Below are 23,965 nucleotides of genomic sequence, written 5' to 3' on the forward strand. Positions count from 1 at the left end.
ACCCACACTTCTTCAGGCAACACTACACCACAGGTTGTCTGTTTTAGGTAAGATTTATACTTTTTTTTTTAAAACTGCAGGACAGAGTCTCGATACAAACGTACACACAGGGACAAACTAACTAATTTTATTGATTTTTAAAATCTATTATTATTTGGTCGAATTGTGAATTAAAATCTGCAGATATTTCATTCCCTCATAATTTGTTTAAATGACAGAATTGATCTTCTAAATCATGCATTTGGGTTTTATTTGATTCTCTCCATCACCTCCAGGGGGCGCCACTGACACATCTCAGGGCCTGTCCTCCCCACACCTGAGAAAATTGCACCTGCGTCCCTCCCTTGCACCTGCCACCTGCTCCCGAGGAACTCCTGCACCTGCACAAAGATTACATGAAAGCAAATCGACTTAATCCTCGCATTATTACACACTAATCGGCTCTCTCTCGGGCCATTGGCCAAAAAAAAAAAGTTGCCTTTTAGATAAGAGAAAAAAAGCTTGAGATTTCCTAGATAATCTTAGTAATACCTAGGGGATAAGAGCTGCAGATTATAAAATCATGGAGAATTGAATAAAATAAGAGATGTTATAACATCCTATATCTTTCTGAGGTTAAGAGGAACCTCCCTGAGGACACCTGGGAATCTGTGAGAATCACTGGAAATTGTAGTGTAACCTTTTTTAATGTCCTCCGTGGTTATTACAATGGTAATATAGCTGATAGTACATATCTGGGAAATACGGGATTCCTATCACATGACATCATTTACAAAGCCATAAAGTGGATGTTAAAAGGATGGAGATAAGAAGGGGAAAGACTGACGTAAGGTGATGGGGGTTTGGGATGCTCGACGCCTGCGCAGAGCAACGCTGGATTCAACCGTCGGGAGGAGATTAGGAAACTGCGCCTTAAATCGGACCCTCATCGTCCGCCATCTTGGCTCGAGAAACAGCCTGAAACAAGAACCCGGGCCCCATATTCTCGCGGTGCCATTTCGGGTCCGTCCGGCCCAGTTTCCCGGACGTCAAAAGGGAGGAGCCTGGCGTTTCTGGAAGTCGGAGGAACAGCCAGTCAAAGCCAGCCAGGCAGCATCTTGAGCCAGCGGAGGAACTGGAGCAACGGTGGTCGAGAGAGAGAGAGAGAGAGGGGGGGGGTTCGGCTGTGTTGGATATAATATACACGGTGTATGCAACATATAGACGTCGGTATGCACGTAACTGTCTTCCATTTGGGCTCGGGAAGCTGAAGCATACCGCAGCCCCGGTGTCATTACGTTTTTCCAGCGGGATAAGCCATCTGCTGGGTGTGCACGGCGCCATAACGGCGCAGGCAAAACCGGTTATTCCATCGATAGCTAGCTCTTATAGCTTGCGGTGCAGCAGCGGCAGGGGGGGGGGGGGGAGCGTTTGTGGATGCCGCCGAGGGAGACTTGCATCCCGGCTGTGACCCTGCAGTGAGAGTCAAACCCGAGGCATGCAAAAAAAAAAAGGGGGGTGTGGGGGTGGGTGTTTTTTCTGCAGGAAATCTCCACGCCCCGGGGTCCGCTGCTCTGTGGTCACCGTGTAGCTGCTAGCTCGCTGCTGCTGCTGGGCTAGCCGTACCGGGGAGAGAGCCGCTCCAAGTGAAGGTGGGGCCGCGGAGTGACAGCCAGGCTAACGTGGCTAACTTCGGGACTACCGAGTGGGTTTTCCACTGCCACTGACATTGCGGGGGGGGGGTTTCTTGTTTTCCGAGCGTGTGCTTACTGACACTGTGGTGTGGTGTGGTGAGAAAAATACGTTTTTTTTTTATTGATTTCTTCATAAGCAAAGTGTGGGTGGGACACCTCGAGGAGAGCATCCTCGCGTAACCCGGATGACCATGGCGGACGACGACGTGCTGTTCGAGGATGTGTACGAGCTGTGTGAGGTTATTGGCAAGTAAGTAATGAACCATTTTCCTTGTTTGGCTGTCTTTTGACTATTTTGGGTGTTCCTCACTCCCTCCCCTCACTCATTTTTTTTTTGCCACACAGCTGCAAAGCGCCCCATGCTTCATTTTGGTGACTGGGTGTCGCTTTGATGTTAAAAGGCCTGCACGGGTTTTTTTTTTTTTTTCTTCCAAAAGGGGGGGAAAGTTCACTTGCATGGGTGAGATGAGCTCCCCATCAACAATCACGCATCCCCTTCCTCTCTTATTTGCATTATTGACTAGGATTGTCCACACTAAAATCAGAATTTTAAACTTTGCTGTGCTTCTCGTGGAAATGACATGATGTCTACTACTGCTTTGTTACCAAGGCAACAAAAACAGAACTCCTGGAGACCTGATATTGGGTTTTTAAGTGTTAGAAAAATTGCAGACAAACTCCGTCACACTGACTAAATTGCACACAACTATTGGCAATGTTTCAGTACTGAAATGCTGCCGGAGTTTTTTTTTGTTTTTGTTTGTTTGTTGATGGATTCACTCCTCTTCTGCACACCTGTCAAAGGAAATAGACTGGGGTCTTTTTTTGATCTTGCATTGCAATAACACACGTCGTATCGTTTTGAAGAACTTGGTTTCCAAAATGTTGGCGACCTTAGTGAATCACAAACCTTTCTCGTACAAGGCTGAGAAGTTGGAGCGCAACTGTCTTGTTATTGTCTTTAAAATGCACTGTGTTGTTGAAAGGCTTCAGGATTCGACTGTACCTCTGCTCTAATGCCTTTTTAATTGCAGCGGGTGAATGAATTAGCGCTGTTTTGATAGCTGACAGACTGGCAATCTGCTTGCAACACAGGACATGTGCGAGAATCATCTGGCTGCACATCTAGAGTGTCGGAAAACAGGATTTTCCCTCTCCTAATCCCCCTGTTTGACAGAAGCTCTTCCTGCTCACAGGAGCAAGCTGGTCAAGCACTCTTCAAGGTACACACAGATTGTGTCTTTGTGTAAACCCCTGGAGATAAGACCAATGTAAGATGTTGTCATGCATTCGTCTGCATGTTACTTTCTATGTTAAGTCTACCCTGCCTACATGGTTTAGGTTTAGCTTTCTGGCTCAGCAGCCAATGAACAGAGTCAAGAAGAACATCAGTAATAGGTGTAACCATTAAGTCCCGTTTTCACCAAGCGGTCCGGTTCTGTTTGGTTCGTTACACATTTGTTGGCGTTTTCACTGTCAAAAGTTAGGAAGGGTACCAAAATTAACTGACCCGTCCTACTTTTTTGGTACCCTTCTGTTGGGGTGCCAAGTGTTCCGATATGACCCTAAAGGTCGCTGCTAGACACACTGCAGTCCACTGATTGGTCGAAAGAAGTCTTCACTCCCCGGGCAATAAAAGACAAACATAAAAAGCTTTATGTTTCAATACCCTGTGGATTTGGAGAGTCATTTCAAGGCTGTTTTTTTTTTCTTTGCTATTGTCAGCGCATAGCACCGCCCCATGGAGAACCTCCGGCATGCAGACGTTCCAAGGAATCATTTATCTTTCTTTACTGTGTCACGTTCTTCTTCTTCTTCTTCTTCTTCTTCATTTATTTGCCGTCTAATGTCACGCTGCTGTGATTTAGGGATGTGTAAGGGTACGGTTTGCTGTGGAACACAAGCAAGATCCGTACCAAAATGTACTGAACCATAGCTGACCTCTTGGTGGAAGCGGGGCTTTAGTCAACCAGCAGGCGTCAGCTCATTCAGGAAGCCTCCACTCAAGCATCACTCTCTCCTCTCTTCCTCCCAGGCCTCCACCAGCTGGGTTGGTTTTGTGCATAATAATAATAATAATAATAAAGTTTTCACCTTCTTATTAACTTCCTGTAAGCCTCATTTCATGTTTTCATGTCTCTTATTTATACCAGTTTATGGCTGCTCCACTCCTACTGGAAGACTGACAGGCCCATAACAGTCCTCAGTTTCCAGTCAGTCCCCTCCCCCCTCCCGCCCTGCAAGCCTAACTCACTGGAGGTCTGAGGGTCCATTAAGTTTGAGCTAGGGGAAAGAGGCACACTCTCTGCAGACCCTCAGGCTCTGTCCTTTTCTTCACAATCTTCCTGTTGCTTGGTTACTAATTGATGGTGTGACCGGGACGGCTACCTAAGAGTTCCAGTAACTGACACAATGAACCACTTTAGGAGTTGACGTGGAAACGGTTTGAACAAGGTCCTAGGTGATAAAACAATTTGATAAAGTGGTTCTGATAACATTTAAGTTGATTGAAAAGATTACCGTTGACATTTTGTGTTGAACGTGGATCACACGGCAGAGACGGTCACAAGCAGATGTTTTGCTTCCAGCTGAAGCACACACACCCACTCCCCACTAGAAAGCATTGTTTGAGCAGCTGATGAGGAAAGTGGGTGTGTTCTAGAGAGGGGCAAACGAGAGCCATGAAAGCATCAGTGAGAGTGAGCTCCCATTTTTCTCCACAAATGAAGGACATTTTTGACCAAAATAGTAAAATGACATGAATTATGTGGATGCTTGTGGCAGCAAGTCTAGCCCCCCCCCCCCCCCCCCAAGAAGACAGCCTATGTCCACCAAGAGACACTTCACTAGCGAGGACCGCACCACAACAATATGCTTTTTAGATATTTAATGAGCGTTTGAATGACGAGACAGATGAATGCATGTTAAGATAATGATTATGATGGAAGAGGATGCTGTGTGTCTGCTGGTCTGGGAGGATGGACTGACTGCAGGGCAGAGGGAGACTCAGGATGAGTCCAGATGAAGGGATGAGGAAGGAGGTTGAATTCATGAGAGGAAGGGAAGGTGAGGGAGGGAGGGTTGAAGAAGTGAGACAAACGTGGTGGAGTGGAACGGCTCGGTATAAGTAGGCTTGTCAAGGTGATTGAAGGCGTGGTTTAAGCGTTGTCCTGCTAACTTTTAACCCAAAGCAACTCTAAAGTTTTGTTTTTTCAGGTGCTCTGTTTGTTCTAAAGAAGAGGAGACCTCTGCAAATAATTTGACACATGAACAAAAAGCACTTAACACTTTTTTTCCTCCCAAAAGTCAAGCTGACTGAGCTCTTGGAAACAGTTAATTTTAGAGGTGGATGCTGATGACCTGCGTCTGTTGAAGAGCCTCAGAGAGACTCTGATTTCAATACCGAACTCCTTAATTTTGCGGTTTAACCCGTTTACATTACAGTCATGTGAATGAGGAACACCCATCAGTAACTGAAGCTTCTCTTGGAGCCGCCTGGACACCCTGTTTCCTCTGAAGAGTGTGGACGAATGAATGATTTTTTTTTTAAACCTGAAATTGTTTGATTTACTATCCGTTTGAGAATAAAAGAATGTGCAACTCTAGTGCATGCTAATAAACTCTGAACTGTCTGGTTTCTTCAAGTCTCTGACATTGTCAGGACACTCTTCAAACCGAGAGTGGAATCCAAATATAGGTGTTGTTAAAAAACAGCCAAGATCATGTTTTTCTTTTGCAATATCGGCCTCTACTAGTGTGAAGAATAGTTTGGTTTTAGACATCTATGGCCTTCATCGTACATGTTTTTGACCCACTGCAGCCAAAAGCAAACACTGACATACACAGGATGAGCAGAGCCACTTAATTACACTGGGCAGGGTTTGTTCAAGTAGTCCAGTTGGGTCAGTATAGATAGAGTAATCGGTAATCTTAGGCTTTAGCAAAGAAGTGAGATGTCACATTTATGTCACAGAAAAGAATCCCTCTCATCCCGCCACTTCCTTTGTGAAACTGCATTTGATGGATCAAGTGTGTTGAGTCCTGGTGTCTTGGGATGTGTAACAGGAAGAAGGGGGGTAGGGTAGTGTAGTGTGGGGGGGAATCATTTTTCCTCAGGCCCCAGGGTGGGTGTGTGGGGAGGATGCTGAGGCAGATCAATGGAGACAAGTGGAGTTGGGAATGGGATGGTCCTGAGACTGAGGGTATAAATAATGCCAGCAGACGTTGACTGCAGCACTCTGCCATCTCCCGCTTTGTCTTCACCCTCGTGTAGGAAGTGGACAACATGGCCAACAGCGGAAACATCATGGTGTTTACTCAGTCAAATTTGAAATACAGCTACAGGAAAGCATCCTAAAACCTTCCATGGTGTCTTTCCTGGCACCATGTTGTCACCTAAGGGGAGAGGCAGATTTATCTCACAAAATGGATCAAAGGCAAGGTGATAATTGTCCTTTCCATCGGGTTAAACTGGCTGACAATAGTGTTCTGATCATGAAGACCTCCTCCAGGCTTTCATTACTCTGTCTTTTGTTAGACTTCCTAACTAGATCTGTTCACTGAACACTGGATGATATGCCAAAAAAAAAGTTATGATCATCATGAATTTCTAACTCGATAACAATAAATATTTATCGCAATATATAATTTAAAAAAACGCTGCAGGCTTGAAGAGTATTCTGATAATGATCAGAGCCTAGAGAAACAAGTCGATGCTGAGACGATGGTGAATTTGACATTTGCTAAATCTAGGACTGTGTTTTCTTTAAAATGGTCTACAGAAAAACACAAACAACATGTAATACATCAGTCTGTCGGACGCTCTTGAAACAGAAACAGGACATCCAGATGGACTTGAGCCCAGCTGCTTGTTTCAATGAGCTAAGCTTGATTCTAGCTCCTACTGATCTATTGTATATTCTTCGATGGTCAAGCCATTGGGTTTGCGTCCTATGTACAGAGGGTATAGTTGGATGGTTCAAGTCCAACCTGTGGCTCCTTTCCCGCTCTCTCTCTCTCTGACTTCCTACTCTATCCACTGTCCTATCTGTGGACTTGTCGTGTTGTTGCCTTTGCACGCCTAGTGTGTTGTTATCACCTGGAATTAGCTAACAAACCAAAGTGCCATTCCCTGCCTTGACATCTGAATTCCAAGATAAATGGAAGGCACCATCGACCCATTTTTTGGGGGGTTAGAAATTAGGTTTTCTACCAGGAGCCAATCACCCCCCCCCCCCCCCCCCCCCACACACACACACACACACACACACACACTCTTTGGTGCACTTCTTTGACTGCTGAGCTGCAGCCATCATGATCTCTAATTGTTAATCATTAAACTTCCAGATGTCCAACGACTAAATCCTTCATCTGGTTGACATGTTTTGAACACACCGTATGCACACTTCAAAGTGAAGACCTAAAGGTTTATTTCGACCCATACACACTCAAACATGCCCCCCTTGCAATCCAATCAACATTTTGTTTTTTTTTACCCAGCCCAACTGTTTAATCAGAAATCTCCAGGTCACAAGTTTTATGTGTTGTTTAAAAAAAGAAACCTGGCACTGAGACAAAAAGTGTCATCAGCATTATGTAATCAGGTCAATCCGATTGAAAAATACAGTAATGGAGAGTGGGTGAGATGACGTAATCCCTACTGAGTTTGATTTAATTAGTTTGTTCCTTAAGCCCCGGCCGTGTAGTGTATGAGCTGTCACAGCGATTGACGACGTTGTTGTTATTGTGCGCTCGCGTGTCTCGTCGTAACCTTTGACTCCGGCTCCTTTCAAACTCGCACATAAACCCTATTATCCGGAGCCGTCCCACCTTCAGGCTCCCATTGTTGCTCAGTGACGTCTTCTATTATTGTCCCCTGATCGGCTTGTCTCAAAGAGGAGCGGTCTGGCTGGGTGGGATCGGGAGCCCTGGGGACATCATCGCCTGTGAGGATTGTGACAGGAGCCATGTTTAGGGTGATTTCTACTGAGAGACGGTCAGTAAGTTCATTAGAGAACGTACATTTTTTGTGTGTGATTTCAGGACATTTCCCTCTTTGGTCATGCCTTCCTGAAGGATTTGCTTTTTCCTGGTCTTTTTGATAGCATAGCACTTTGGTTTCTGATTGTGTGAAAGAACACAAAAGGACTAAGACAAGGACCCATTGTCCGCTGGGATCCTCTCCTTCGGCGCTGCCGTTGTCTTCTCCTCATTATTTTCTGCAGTAAGATGTGCTTTTTGTGTTGCTGGCAGCACTTAGATTTTTTGCAAGGTTTCAGAGCCAAGAGCCAAAGAAGAAAAAGTGAGACATATTTGAACTTCTCTGCAAGTCGGGCCTCTGATTCTGCCGGGGCTTACGGTTGGCATGGCAACAGAGCAACGCAAACGTCCATGTAGGTTTGCAGCAAAGCGACATGTGGACGTCGAGCGTGCATGTAAATGTTCACTCGACTCCTCTGTGGTTTTTAGTAGTCTTGTTTAAATAGAGGGAGATCAGGCAGGTCAGGTGTCAATTCAACTTCTCATTGGATTAGCTCCACTGGAAGATTACACAAGCCTCCGTGGAGCCGTCGGCGGCGCAGGCCCTTCTCATTATTTGCCCATTGTCTGAAGTTTACTCAGTAAATATGTGACGATGATGTGATGTGAACACAGTGCCCCGACCACAGGCCTGTTTTTGGGATTTCAGCTCTAGTTGAAGTGTTGGCAAAGCGCTGAGGCAATTTACTCCATTTGTGTGTGTAATGATTCTGTTTGAATAGGACTTAGGTTGTTGAGGAGCTCTATCCGAGTCACAGTGCTCTTTATTTCAGCCCCGCGGCGCTCATTAGAGCCAAGAATATTGGGATGTGCGACTCACTCTAAAAAACCCAATGAAGTGATCAGTCCTCTGGCTTATTCCGAGTTGGATAATTAAATTGCTTGGACGACATTTACATTTTCATTCATGGCTTTATCGCTGTTAATGGACTGATGATGCAAGTTTCTCCCCTCGCAGATGCAATCTTTAGCACACAAACGTGACACAAAAAATGCTTTTGCTGCAGGAAGCCACTCGTAACATTTGCTTCAGATAGATAGATAGATAGATAGATACTTTATTGATCCCGAGGGAAATTTAGATTGTCCAAAATCAAAGATAATGACCATCAAATTGGATGTGTAGGATGCACTTTTAATAGTCCTGTTTTTTGCAGTTTTAACTAGTTATCATGCACAGTTTAAGTACACACGGGCAGTAAATCAAGGTGTACATTGATTTGCACACATCCGCTCAGCTAAAGTGTCCCGAAGCAAGACACTGAATCCCTGCTGGGATCAATACCGTGTCAAATTATTGAACGTGTCATCTTCCCATCTGTTTCATAGAGGGATCCATCAGGGGGCGGGGATGTTCGTCTGTGTCTTTTCAGGTCGTTGCTTTTGCTTTAACAGTAAAATATGTTTTTATGTGCCACGTTGGAGTTCTGTCAAGACTGTTTTCTTTGAGCTCCGTCACAGATTTTCAGGATGGCAGACTTGATCGTTTTTCTTTCACGGGCGCACATCTCGTCTGTGCTGTGAACTCGAAATCCATTCACACTGTATTCTCCCTTTCAGTTGCCCACACACACCAGATCAATAGCCGTGAACGGATGGTGTAAAGTTGAAGCTTTCTTGTCGAATATAAGCCACAACTCCACCGAGTGGAGTTTAAACAAACCTGGATTCCTCTCCCTCCTCTCATGCCGAGGAGAGGATTTTCTCTCAAAGCTTCTGAACCTCCTGAGGGGTATCTCTGCTCTAAATTTAAGGCTGCAGACAGAATGCTAATTTTCCCTGCTAATAATCAAAGGGTTGTGTGTGTCTCTAGTTTGCATAAAAAAAAGACTTTGGTGTATTGTTGCTCAGACTCTCACAGACTGCAGTTGAACAGCCCTGAACTTTGTTGAACTTGTTAAATTAACAGTTTTGCTCTTGAGCTCAGTTTGGGCAGTAGGGCAGACGGCACTTAGCCGAAACGCCTCCTGTTGGAATCGTTTTTTGTTTTTTTTTCCTTTCTCTGTGAAAGCAGCGGCCTCTTTGCAAATGAATGGAGAGACGAGTTGGCTCTCTGTATTCACAAGCATCACAGAAAACTCATTCATTCCAAAGACGATATACGTCCCAAAACCTGTATGTGGAAGCCAAATGTTTCCAGACATATTGATTTTAACTGTGTTGTTTTTCACTTGAGTATTTCAGTGTTTCTTCTGGACAGACAATCTCTGTTACTTTTTTTCTTTCTTTTTTTAAAAGCACCTAAGGATTCAGAAGAAATCACATCTATTTCATAACACCGGTGTTTAGGAGAGGAATGATTCCATCAACAATCGCGAGCAAACTCCACGAATGTGTAATAAGGAATACGTCTTCACTGGTCCCACGATTCATTCCATTGGACTCGATATCACGATGGATTGCGTCCTTATCTTTCTACATTAGTGCACATGGGAGTGGTTGTAGTTCTCGAAATAGGTCGCGGTCTGGCATCAGAATCGAAAGCTTTTTAATTCGATCTCGTCTCGGCACTATACTAGCTAGCAAAAGGGGCGTGGCTACTATTTCCTCAAGCGATGCAGCCATGTGGGAGTAGCATTCTTGATGAACTAGCAATGTAAAGATGCAAAACTGAATGTGTCTACATGAAGGTCCAGTGTGGAAGCTAGCCAAAGTTTGCCTATCTGAAAGTACTTCCTGTCTTTGTTGGTGTATAATTTAAAACTGAACATCCCCCCCCCCCCCCCCCCCCCAAACTTTACCCAAACTAATCAAGTGAAATATGCTCGCCATAGCTAAAGAGCAGAATGCTGCTCGAGGCAGGGATGGTTTCTCTCAGGAGAACCATCCTGGTGACGTTGAGTCTGAAGCCACAGATGTGTCCTGTCCCTGTGACAATTTGAGCAGAAATATGGCGCCCGTCCAGCACGGATCTTCTAAAAAAAAAAAAAAAAAAAAAATGCTCCTCACATCCATCCGTCCAGCCTTTGATTTACATAGAGCGGGGCGCTGAAATGAGCCAAGGAGCCGTCTGTAAAGATCGCCACTTTGGGCTAATGTTTGATGACTGCCGCTGTCGGATGTGAGCCATGTGTGGGCGTTTTGTAGGAGCCCACTCAGCACAGCTGCGGTGATGTCAGAGCGGCGAGCGGCCTTTCCACTTCCTTGCACACACACACACACACACACACACACACACACACACACACACACACTCTGGCTTTGTGTGTAACACTTACTTGCTCCCTCATAATGCCTCTATAATAGCTACTGTACATGCCTGAATGGTCGTTTAGTTTTTTATATTCCAGATGATGAGATGAATTGCATACTAATTTATTAAATTAAATAGCCGCCCAACCCCCCCCCCCCCCACCACTTTCACTACCAACACACAACTGTTCTAGAGAGACGCCCATTCGGGAATTGATTCTCTGCAGCTCCCTTGAACTGACAGCCAAGATTACAAATGGGGCTGATGCATAAAATCTGGCAGGTTCACCCAACCTCACCTTATTGCTTAATGGCGGTAATGAGTTTTATTGACACACATTAGATCAGTGCCAAGATGGCCGAACACTCACTGCATCATTTGTGTACTCTGGGTCGCTGCCTTTGTATACTAAACGGTCAGTTTGGACATTTTTGCTCGCCAGGGATGGATCTAACCGTCTGCAGTTAGTCGGCAGTTTTTGTCCTTCAGCTTGTTTATGTGTCGCCCAGAAGCTCTAACATGTAAACCCCTCCCTGTCCAGCCGATGGGCCCGCCACCTCGTGGGGTTAGAGCGACGGCCCCGCCCACTCGGACGATGTTAGTAGAGGCATAATGTCGGAGTACAATTCAAGAAGATCCACAACAGACTTTTTTTTTGGGGTATAAAATACTTCAAAGAATCAAGAAGTGGATGAACTTTGGGCTGAATATCTGAATGCAGATCAGCCCTCATAAACGGCTTGCATTCAGTCGGAACAGTGAGGGAGGGGTCAGCGAGGAGGGGACGCTGAAGGGACAGCTTTGTTTTGGTTAGTGGCCGGAGCTAAAGTGCAACATCTACAGGGCTTCTTCTCTGAAAGTCGTGCATTATTCCTTTAAGACACAAGCTGAACTATTGTTGGCTGCAACACACTCCTCAGCCTCTCTCGACTTCCTGTGTCTGTTGCAGGATGTCTGAGTGACACCGATTTATCGTTCTCGTTCTCCGTAATTTAGTGGTTTCATTTCTGGAGGCGTTTGTTTGGGATTAGTCGGGGGGGCCTCAGGATGGATGGACCCCTGCAGGAATCTTAACCTTTAAACAAACTAAGTTAATGTTTGGCTCAGAGCAGAAGAATGCAAAGGCCTGGCGGTGATTTTTTTTTGTGGTTAGGATGTGGGGATTTTTCTTTAATTGTTTTTAATAAGAAACACAGCTGCTGCAGCTCATCACCAGGGAGGGTCAGAGGTCGGCGGCGGGGGGTGTCAGATCATCAGCAGGATTCTCATGGACCCTGAAGAGTTAGAGTGTTGTGTTTTACGCCTCTGTCCGCACACATGCTGGCTGCGTTTGTTTGAGCGGGGTTAACCATTACAGCAGATGTGGAGAGACGAATGTGAGAGCGAATCAGCTGCTACGCCTGCACTCGCAACACACACACACACACACACACACACACACACACACACACACACACACGCTTAAAGTGTTTGTTTCAAACCAACATTGTCAGCTGGTTCATTTTGCTAAGACACCTAAACCAACAGCGGCTAACAGTCCCCTCCCTTTCTTAACCAAAGTGGGTGTTATTATTGAGTGGCTCTCCAGTAGCATTGGTTCTGCGTCTGACGGTTGTGAGACGTTGGAGATGTGGGGACAGCTGGAACACGGCGGGGTGTGTGGGTGTGTGTGTGTGATAATCCTTTATGGGGCCAGAGGAGAGAAAATGGTCAGGGTCTGCTCCCACAACTTTGTTCCTGATAGTAACATCATTTTTGTTTTGTAGTCGTCGTTTTATTCTTGGTGTCATTTCTACATGGGCAAAGAACGTGTAGGATCAAACGTGTTATTCTATCCCTCGCTCTGTGAATTCCAAAAAACTTGAGCAAATGCTTCTTTCACCTCTTATATCCAAAGTCCTTGCACCCTATTGACCACAGGACCTGAAACATGCTTTACAGCTTCCATATGTCAGCCCAACAGCGGTTATGTCCTCATTATAAACATGCCACCTCATTTCCCCGAAAAATAAACCTCCAAGCTTAGGTCTCCCTCGCTCAGGTCTCTATAATAAAGCTTTCCTTTTAGCTTTTATAGCTGTGCTGCACACCACCGCTCTGTAATTCTCACTGGCACAAACGTTAAGAGGCTAAGACGCGTAGCTAACCCGACCACTGCACGTCGAGACAAATATACCCAAGAACGGCATCATGTTTGCACACATCACCAACTCACTGAATGTAAGGGCATTCCTGTGTTTGACTCCTGACGCGTCATGTTTCTGATTCCTCTGCCTGTGTGTGTGTTTCAGGGGTCCCTTCAGTGTGGTGAGGCGCTGCATCAACAGGGACACGGGCCAGCAGTTTGCCGTGAAGATCGTGGACGTGGCCAGCTTCACCTCCAGCCCCGGACTCAGCACAGAAGGTGGGAGACGCGAAACGGACCCCCGCTTGGAATGGTTGCCCATGATTGAATCTTTTCAGCGTTTGTTGTTGTTGTTGTTGTGCACTCGTGGCGCCAGATGGGTGGTGTCAACAGAGCCAGGAGGAGAGAGAGGATACCAGTCAGGGATGTTGTCAATCACAGAGAGTTACTCCTGCAGACTTAATTACATCTCTGGAAAGTTGGACTTACTCGGGAGTTGCTTCCTGTGCTTTAAAGCAAATATCTTTCACCTCACCCAAATCTCAGATTAATACATAAAAAATAAAGATTATTCTCCAAGCCCGCCCAGCGACAAAGGTCAGACTCATGCACAATTTAAAGAGGCTTAAAGCCGTACAACTCAGAGAGATGAGCAATACACTGAAACTACCTTGGTTTGCCCGTTTGTGTCGGTGGTGGTGGTGAGCTTGCGTGTTTTAAAGCATGTCTCACCGTGTGGTTTAGTGCTTTGTCATGCTGCGGTCTACCCGTGTGTGCCATGGAGCAACGGAGACAGCTCATAGGTGTGTGTTTGAGTGTGTTGGTGCCAATGTTGGCGTGCACTCTGTGCCATCTGTGATGCCCCAGTCAGAGATTAGCCTGGTAGCCAATAACAGCAAGAGGAGGAAATGACCCAATGGAGGAGAAACAGGTGAAGAAGAGATTTACCCGATGTATGTCCTAAATAATTTGGAGTGTTAGCATAAAATCATGATCCTCTTATACTGAAGGTATTCTTCTAAACGGGCTGAATAACTCTGAATACGTTCTCTTACGTTGTATATTTAAAACAGGAAGTTGCTTTCCTGGTTTACCTTTCTGCTTCACCCTGCAGAAGAATATGTGGCGACCAGATGGTCAAAAAATAAATAACGGAAGTATTCCTAACATTGAAAAAATAATCAGAGATGGAAAATATTACTGAACTCACTGTGAGCTTTGTCAAAATGTACAAGAGTTTTTTATCACGTTTTGTTATGGAAAGGTAATCCATGGAAGAGATGGAAAAAGGGCTGTTATAGAGAGCAGGGGCGTATGGAAAAAAACGTAAATTACATCATTAACACCCCGTCTGATTCATGACTTCGATATATTTTATGCCACTAATGTTGTTTGGACCTAAGCTGAACATTTTGCGTGGTCTCTGTGTGCAACTTCTCAACTTCCACACACTTCTCCCGCTGAGCTGTGTGCCTCTGTTTTAGATCCTGAAATGAACACGAGGTACTGACTGGTGCCACAGACGTTAAATACATTTTACAGCCAACATTAGGGCCCGACCGATATGTTAGTTTTGGGGCCGATACCGATATTGGGAAGAGAAAGAAATCTGATACCGATATATCGACCGATATCTTTCTTAGATCTATGTTCAATAGATACACAGTTATTGTGTTGTTCCTTCAAATGCAGTTATCAAACATTTACGGAAAAGATATATAATGAAGACAGGACGGTCACTCAACTGGAAAGTAACTGCACATGTACGGTGACAGAGAACTGCTAGTGTGAGACAATGAAACTCAAACAAAATGATATTAGACTGGGTGAATAAATCGAGTAATACCGGCGCATATCTGAGCTAAAATTAGCCGATACCGATAGTCATTACATATGCTAATATCGGCAGATATTATCGGCTCAATTAATCGGTCCAGCTTCAGACCACATGGGTTTGCTTGAGGTCAAATGCTGCAAATTCAGAACATTTCCACTGGACTGCTTTTTTTGGGAACAACCTCTTTACTTATTTACTGATACTAATATCCTACACCTTGTCCTCAACAATATATATATATATGTCAACAAGCTAATTGATCAAATGGAACAACCACCGAGCTCCACAGAGTCACAGAAAGACACCAATCACAGCAGCAAACTTTGACATCATGAACACCCATGAAAAAAATACAAGAACTTTGAAAAAGGCTCATCACATGTCTCCAGCACCAAGGGGAAGGCAGAGGTTGCTTGTTTGTACACCAAGCAATCAGAGTGATCACTGTAAGCAAATAGATTTAGTATGTTACATAGAGCTTCTGTAAAGACTGAAATGTTGCTGATTAATTCACAGTTTGCAGACTAACTGGCTCATCAAATATTTGTCTGATATAAATATTCTACAAATTGTTGCTCAGTGCTGAAAGAAAGGGTAGCATCTTGATTTCTCTATGCACAAGTCAAATGAAACATCACACAACAAACATAAGGTAGAGTAAAACAAATAGAAATGGTACTCAGATGCATCCTGCCTTCAACTGGAGCTCATCTGTTATAGATGAAAATATGTGCCTCTCAATGAACCCTAAAGATTTACCTAACCTACAGTTACACCGAAAGGGAAAAAAAAAAAAAAAACTCCCACATTTCTGACATTTCAGAAAATCCGTCAGAGTAGAGGACTGGAGAGCAGCCAGACGTGGAGAGTGGTTTCCTGAGACCACATACCTTATTAAAAAGAACATACATCAGCACAAATGTAAGTGAAAAGGAGACTGAAGTGCTACAAGCTGAGTAACAAACCACTGCAGTTAAATATGAATATATTTGTGCGTGTGTTTGACTCGGTGAGGGAGTCGTTGGACGTGCAAATGATTAATGGTGTAATTAAGGGTCGAGGAGTATTGAACAAAAGCAGACTGACTGAGTGTCTGGATTTTTAGACACATAAATATAGAGTATATAAACTAGTGAGCGCTCTCAATCAACATGCAGGCTTTGTGACGACTGAATTAAAGATTAATTATTGTGAAGCATGGCCACTCTACCCAGGCCTCCATCTAATAGTTCAAATTAACTCATTAGAGCCCGACCAATTTATCGGCCAGCCGATAATTGGCCGATATTAGCATATCCAGTGGCTGTCGGTAATTTTGTTGTAGATATGCAGCGATATCAGTAGGTTTACTCACCGGCCAAAAAGCATTTAATTTTTAGATCACTACATTTGAGGAATCAATGCAATACATGTGTAAATCTATGTCTATCTATCTCTACAGAGCGAAGAAAGATATCGGCTATTATATCAGTATCCGATTTTGTTTTTCTCTCTCCATTATCGATATCGATATCGGCGCTAAGAATCACATATCAGTTAGGCCCTAGTACTCATGCTGAGTGAAAAAGCACTGATCGTGAACATAAAATATGTTTCCCTTATTAATTGGGATAAATTGAGAGTTTTGGCAATATCTCTGTTGCATCAAACGCTCTTATCACGATTATGATGAAAAGGCGATTCATCTGCAGTCCTCATCAACTCGAACATGTGTTCTGTAAGAGAAGTCTTCAGAATAGCACATCAGAAAATCATATAAATATCTTCTGTAAAACCGTAGCAACCCAGTGATGAATGCCAAACAGTCAATCTATGAGTCTGGAGGAGTAGGTCCGATATGAATGTCAAAAAACCCTTTCCCCAGAATGATCATACAAGAAATTCAGGGAATTGATTCAACATTGCATCACAAAAGCAGAGTCTTGCCTTGACCTCCAGTGTAAGAATTGATCTGAAATTGGCCCAGCGAGTGGCACTGGTTTCATTCAGACTGTTGCCGTCCTCCCTCTCTCTCGTTCCCTCTGTCTAAGCGGTGTCTTCGTTGCGGCGCCGACACAGGGCAGCATTGTTACACTTGAGAATAGATACTCGACGAGACGGGCCGAGGACGAGCGTAAGGAGCAGAGCAAATAATGAAAGCAAGGGAACAGTAGAATGGGGGCTCTGTAGTAGGGACACAGCGTCGTTTCTCTGTGTTGCATAATGATAGTGGTCTGTCACGACACGATGAGCGCACACACAGAGATCAGTAGACTTGCAGATGGGGAGTGGAGTGTGTAAATGAGTTTTTTATGGAGTCAGGAGCTCAACAACTGCACATTATGTCTGTCTGCCTTCCTCAGCGCTCCCTGTCTTATCACTTGTCGGTCATTATATTCAATATTGTGTTTTTAAAGAGAAGAAAAAACCCCTGTACACCCCCTTCGGTGCCGTTCCCTTTAATGAAGCAATCAAAGCACAAGGAATGCCAGAGTCATGTCGTAATTGTATTCGCAGTGTCATCTGCATACGGTGATAATTAGAGGGGATTATGCTGATGAGTGGGAGCCAGATGTGCATTTATGTGTGCAATTAAAATCCTATTCTCGTGGTGCTAAATCTTGGGGAAACAAAGCCTCAGTGTCTCTACTCTCTTGTGTGTTCATGCTCTGTAACTCCCTCTGGTGGTGGAGTTGTGAAGTGGCATGTTGAGGTGTGAAGGGAGGATGGAGGCATGTCGGATGTGTCCTCTCTGCTTTACATCACCGAAGGGCACAAAATGATTTCACAAAGCAACAACTGAGCAACTCAGCAGAGCAGCCTTCCTTTTCTCAGATCAACAAATGCTATAGAAAACACATTACATTGATTTTCTTGGTGCTTTCCCATTGACAGAAACAACTATTAACACTTCTCTCTAGAAACACCGTCCCTGAACTTTACTGTGGAGTGAATTCCTTTTTTTTTTGTGGGATGTGAACAATGTCTCACCATGCCCTGTCTGATTTCCTTTCTGCAGATCTGAAGCGAGAGGCCAGCATCTGCCACATGCTGAAACACCCCCACATTGTGGAGCTGCTGGAGACATACAGCTCTGATGGCATGCTTTACATGGTCTTTGAATTGTGAGTCCAAGCTGCGCACTCTTTCAGCTATAATGCTTTATGTATATATATATATGGACGTGTGATTTAGAATGTAGAATGTAAAAGAGGATATAAATGCTTTGTGGTGAGTTTCCTAAGTGTCTTGAAACGCAGACCAACTTAACAGCCACAAACTAAATTTAACAGCACACAGCGGAAGGTTGCTCAACGGCTTCTTTCACACGCTGTCACCAACATGACCAGCCCCCTCCTGTATAAGTGTTTGCAGACATATTAAGGGCCTCGACTGAAACAAAATATGTATTTATTACAAATACTTTGACTCTACATTTAAGAGAGATAAGAGATTGTGTTGTGTTGCAGCTTTTCCTAATTGCCCAGTAATGAGGATTATAACATGTCGTGATCTAAAGCTGTTCAATATAAAAATCCACAGGAGATGGCAGAGAATGATGAAAACACGCTCTCTACCCCCCCCCCCCCCCCCCAAGATAGTGCAGTAAACATCATTTTTTAATCAACTCGCCCACCTCATTAGTTTCTTCTGTGTGGATTTTATGGTGTAAATCTGTATCCCATATCTTCCCTCAAAGCCTCTCTGGGAAGCGTCGCAGCTCAAAGGTGCTATGAGGAAAATATGGCGTCTCTGTGTTTATGCCAGGGACTGCAGGTCGTAGAAAAACGCTCCTCAGGCGTATGTAGATTGACGCACTCTGTTCGGTACACTATTCTGAAAGTTGTCGTCTGCTTTTGTGTAAAACTGTTTTCTATAAGTCATTAGAAACCCCTTACCCCGATCTCCTCTCTCTCTCTCTCTTCTCAGTATGGATGGTGCCGACCTGTGTTTCGAGATCGTGAAGAGAGCTGATGCTGGGTTTGTGTACAGCGAAGCAGTAGCAAGGTAAGGCCTTAACAGTCTGCTAAACAGTTTGTTGAACATTTCTCAATATTAACAACGCTTGAAAAAGATCTGTCGATGCCCGTAACAACCTCCCCGACTCTCTTTTATCCTCCAGCCACTACATGCGGCAGATTCTGGAGGCGCTTCGGTACTGCCATGACAACAATGTGATCCATCGGGATGTGAAGGTAAGCTCTCTCCCTCTGGAACCACCAAATGTACAATAGTTAAGCTCTCAGCCTGCAGTGAAAGTTGTAAAGTACAGACCGACAGTCCACGAGTCAATGTTAATGTATGATTCTTTATCAAAGAGCACTCCACAGAGTTTATTTACTAAACAACTATTTTCTTAAAAATGCATGATTATGAACTCACGAGGGAGAAAAGATGTCAAAAGGTTGTGCAGCCAGCCTGGTCGGTGTGCAATACACAATGAATGCGTCAGGTCCTGTGCAATGGCTGATGGTGACTTTCTAGAAAAATGATGGAATACAAAGTCAGAGTGTAACAACTCAATAAATATTGAAGCTTGTAGGAGCCATTTTAGGTGTACACATCTAAATAAAGTAATAAAGCCTCCTGGAGCTCTTTAGTAAAACCATCCTTCTCCTTCCAATCACGGCTAACTGTTAGCATGAATAGCCTCAAACACTGTAGGCTATGTTGCTCACCTGTGAGTCATCCAACAGCCTTTTACGAAGACACACACATATCTAAGAGATGTTGATGTATTGAAAAGTAGGTCAGTTTGGCCCTGAGTGTGTCAAACAGGGATATTTAAGTGTTTAAGTGTGGTATTTGTCAGGACTCCCAACGTGTAACCGGGACAATCCTGGACAAACAGTGACAGTCTGGTCGCCGTAGATTAGCATCAACCGGTGATTCAGCGGGATTAGCAATCTAACGTAGGCGACAAACACCACCGCACCAGATGGAGCAGTCCTGAAGCAGGCCCTTGATCCACACACCAGCCATTTACCAACACTTTCCACCTCCCACCCCCAAATGGGATAAACACAGCCTTGTTTTCAGTGTAAACGAATGGCTCTGTGTGCTGGTGGGACACACTCGTTTGTTTTGAATGTGCAAGACGGGTGATGTCCAACACAATCAAGCTAATTCAGAAAGAGTCTGGAAGGTTTTAGGTCTATTTCAAACTGACGGTTAATCTGTAGTTTACTACACCTGCCACTGTTTTATCCAACATGAAGGGTATTTAAAGAGGCAGGGCTTCAATATGGGTCCTGGTTTCAGAGATTTGAATTACTCTACTTATAAACATAGAAGGCATCTTAATCCAGTTTCTCCTAACCAGAGGCTAAGAATTGCTATAAGAGATCGCCGTCAGCTGCTTCACAGTGTAATGATTGCAACATTACGCTTGGGGGTGAATGTGCCGTATTCAAAGAAAGTAAAAAAAAAAAATTCTAGATTGTTATTTTCCGTGTGTAAAAATATAATGGAGGAAATGATCCTTTGCATCACTCAGTTCAAAACGCCCGAATTCCACTGACAACAATGAGCGTCTTAACGTGGCTATCAATATGTTTTTGGTTCTGGAGCCAAAAAAAAATCTATCTCATAACAGGTACAGGTCTAGACTACACGCTGTTTAATAAATGTCTGCTGGTTTGTTATTGTTTGACGTTGGTGTTTAAAAAGGTGAGTTCAGACCCAGCTCGATATTTGTTCAAATCAAATCACAATGAAACAAAGATGAAAAAACCCAAGCGATCAATGCAGAGGTACACATGCATGTATGGGGTTTTGCAAGGGGGTACGGTTTAAGGGTTAGGAGGGTAGCTTTGAAGAGACCTTAGAGTCGGCTGTTTCTGTTTTGAAAAAGGAATTTTACGCTATGAGTCAAAAGTTGATCTGTTTATCCTTTCAGTTTTATTAACAGACTGACAATCTGAACCTGCCAGTCACAAAAACGAACATTTTTAGGCTTCTGATTGAGCAGCTTTTCTGACCAACTCCACAACATTTTTAAAGTAGTTCACCACTACAAAGTGTAAAAAAAAATAGGACCCACTAAATTCTCTTGCATTCTCACTGCACGTTTATATATGCCCCTTGAGATGTTCAAGAACCCTCCCTCGTGGGAATCCCATTCTTAAAAAACCCTTTCTCTGACACGGTTCACTGAAGTCCATCTCCTCAGGGTCTACAGATGTTCAGAGGCTAACACACAAGAACAGCTCAGAAAATATCATTTATTCAACACTGTCACTAAGAATTGAAGTACATATATGTAGAAGAAGGAAAGTCAAAGATATTTCTGCAGTTTTCAGGCTTACTTTAGACAAACTTGTGATCACTTTTGGCCAGTAGGTGGCAGTGCTGTGCGGTGGAGGTTGGAGCTGATGACACAGATACTTGTTCTTGGGGTGAGTAAGGGGTTATTTCGTCCAGTGTTTGGTAAAGCGATGGGCACGGATGCTCGTCTGAACTCTGTCGTTGAGCTGTTTGATGTTGCGTCGGTTAGGAAGGTCAGCCGTTTTCCGAGTGCTTGCATGGCGGTTTTCCGCACTGAGCCAGACAAAAGGAAGTACATGACGGGATCCAGACAGCTGTTGAATGCTGACAGCAACAGCATCACCTCATTGATTGGTGCGGTCCACGAGCTTCAAGTAGTCACAGGATTTTGATTCACTGAGCTGTGAGAAGATGTAGAAAGGGCGGAAGGCGTGATACGGTCCGAAGCAGACTGTGAACAGGAAGAGGACGAAGAAGGACTTCTTGGCTGTCCGTTCATATCTCTGAGCGTTGGGGAGGTCCGGCTTGTCCCGTGACACTCTCAGCAACTGGGAGGCGATCTTTGCGTAGGAGACCACCAGCATGACGAAGACGAGCCAGAACAGCATCACCAGCACTGCGTTGAAGTAGGCCTTCCCTTTGGCTTCCTGTTTGCGCTGTCTGTACTGGAAGCATTGGTTGGCGTCGTTTTTGTCCTCTGCTGTGGCGATCATGGGCACCAGTGCCATCAGGGAAAAACCCCAAAGAGCCCCACAAGCTACCCAGCTCCAGGGCCAGCTGTACCCCCACAGTGTCACCCTCAAACCTCTGCGCGCTCTGCTTTTCCCCTTCAACCTCAAGAATCTGTCCAGGCTGATGAGCCCCAGTAACGTGATGCTGATGTACATGTTCATGTAAAACAGGTTCCCCACCAGTTTACAGGCAACCGGGCCCAGCACCCACTTGTTGCCATTTAGGTGGTAGAAGACCCTAAAGGGCAGACACGTCAGCAGGACCAGATCAGCCACAGCACAGTTGATGAGAAACACTCGCACTGAGTTGCGGCCTGAGTGTAGGAAGAGGAAGACCCACAGGGCGAAGAGGTTCCCAACCAGCCCGAAAAGGAAGAAGAGCGAGTATAAGACCGCCAGCGGGAGGCGGAGGGCCAAGTCATTAAACGAGCACACGGTCTGGTTTGGGGTGACCGTCGAGGAGGTGAAGATGGAGGGAAGGGCGGAGGAGAAGGATGACATCAGTACAGGAAGAGAGGAGTTGGCCGATAAAGCGAAGGGGGTTGAAGAGGCAGAGGATGTCGTCATTGTGTCTGTAAAAAGAAAGTAAGAAAAACACAATTGTAGGTTAATTGTCACACACACAAAAAAAATGACAAAAACAAGCAATTACAGAAATGTTAAGAATGCTTTAATACTGCCGTGTGTTGTTAAAAAAATGAATGTTTAAGCGTCACTGAAAACAACAACAAAGCTTTCGGTTGTACGGCCCAAGAAATGTCATCCTGATGCAGAAGTTCACATGTAGGCAGTGATGGCTTTCTTTGCAAGAGTTCTTTAAATGGTTAAGGTCAAGAAAAGGTTGAGTGCTCACTCTGGGAAACTACTTTTTTTTCATGAGTAATGCACAGAGCTGTGGGTTGTAGTAAAGTAAAGGTCACAGGTGTCGAGCTCAGTGTGAAATGGAAAATATTGTAAGTTTCGTTGATGCCATGTGAAAAAACGCGAGAAGATTCTGAAAGATGTCGTTTTTGTTTAAAGTGTGCAAGCTGGATTTTCACCCCTTCATCCCTCTCACATCAAAGCGAGGGCTACACACAGATGTTTGGAATTCAGGCAGAAAACACTCACCATCAATGTCTCGTCTTCCCTTCAGCGCGGCTGCAGTTTAAATGAGCAGGAGGGTATGACAGCAGAGCAGCCCAGTGTGTTATTGTCCTCCATTAAACTGCAATTTAGAGCAAAGAAATACCATTTAAGGATTCAAAAACTGTGGTTATAAGATGTTATCTTTACACTTCTTCTTCTATCGCCGTCTTCACCTTTCTCTTCTGTGTCTGAATGAGTCATAAATCCCGCTGACACCTCTCTACAGTGCTCTGCTCCTCCTCCTCCTCCTCTATTCTTCAATGTCTGTGTCGAAAAAGCGCTCTCCACTCTCTCACTGCTGCTTACTCACTAGTCTGCTCGGTCTGCCCGTCTTCTCGCCTCTGCCTCTTGTTTTTTCTCTCAGACTGCGCTCTGCTGTGATCGTTCGCGCTCCACCCCTCCAAGCATTACAAGAAGTTACAAAAATGTGGACAGGAAGCGAGCCCACAACCACCACTGCTGCTGCTTACTTCACACTCACATCCTGCACAATCCTGCACTGTACCTCGAAATAAAGTCCTGAAATCCAGTCCAGTAATGTCAGGTCACAGCAGCTCCCTAGTGAGTCTTGAGCATTAAATTAACTATAATATCAAGAATATCAAGCGAGTTATTTCACAAGCCTACCGGACAATGAAGCTCACAAAGATTTCCCTGTGAATTGATTGTGTTTTATGAACCACCTGTTGTAAATTAGCGTCGGCTAATGCTGCCCTGTGGGTTTACTGACTGTGGGGCGCAGCAGATATTTTATAGCCTAACCCTCCCCTGCAATATTAATCCTGTACAAATAGGGCTCGAGTGGGAAATCTGTGCTGCAGACGTTTCAATGAAGTTTAAATACATATTGGAAAAGGAAAAATTAGACCGATGTGGATTTTGGCCGCCGATACAGATATCAATATTGGGGAGGGAAAGAATCTGAAACCAAACACGTTGGAATCCGTCCCTTTGACAAAATAACTCTGGTGTGAAACCAAGCTAGGGTTTACC

At 44.5% G+C, this 23,965-nt stretch overlaps 2 protein-coding genes across 18 annotated transcripts in view; one reads left to right on the forward strand and one right to left on the reverse strand.

Moving 5' to 3' along the window:
• Positions 1 to 873: 873 nt before the first annotated feature.
• LOC109995105 (peripheral plasma membrane protein CASK-like) overlaps positions 874 to 23,965 on the forward strand; it is a 40,389-nt gene continuing 17,297 nt past the window's right edge. For 5 of the 17 annotated variants that reach the window (XM_065951729.1, XM_065951734.1, XM_065951732.1 and 2 more), the window contains exons 1-5: positions 875 to 1,923; positions 13,197 to 13,309; positions 17,866 to 17,971; positions 18,777 to 18,854; positions 18,970 to 19,042. In XM_065951729.1, the coding sequence (XP_065807801.1) occupies positions 1,859 to 1,923; positions 13,197 to 13,309; positions 17,866 to 17,971; positions 18,777 to 18,854; positions 18,970 to 19,042 (435 nt within the window). In that variant the 5' untranslated portion in view covers positions 875 to 1,858. Of the gene's footprint in view, positions 1,924 to 13,196; positions 13,310 to 17,865; positions 17,972 to 18,776; positions 18,855 to 18,969; positions 19,043 to 23,965 lie in introns of all 17 variants that reach the window. The other 12 variants (XM_065951727.1, XM_065951726.1, XM_065951731.1 and 9 more) reach the window with 4 other exon arrangements.
• On the reverse strand, positions 21,051 to 23,298 carry LOC109995106 (probable G-protein coupled receptor 34). Its single transcript, XM_020648712.3, is given in 4 exon segments — positions 21,051 to 21,462; positions 21,464 to 22,416; positions 22,955 to 23,051; positions 23,146 to 23,298. Coding segments are annotated over 2 exon segments (1,239 nt in total). The 5' UTR covers positions 22,412 to 22,416; positions 22,955 to 23,051; positions 23,146 to 23,298; the 3' UTR covers positions 21,051 to 21,171.

This window comes from Labrus bergylta, chromosome 24 (assembly GCF_963930695.1).
Source record: "Labrus bergylta chromosome 24, fLabBer1.1, whole genome shotgun sequence".
NCBI classification, from domain to species: domain Eukaryota; kingdom Metazoa; phylum Chordata; class Actinopteri; order Labriformes; family Labridae; genus Labrus; species Labrus bergylta.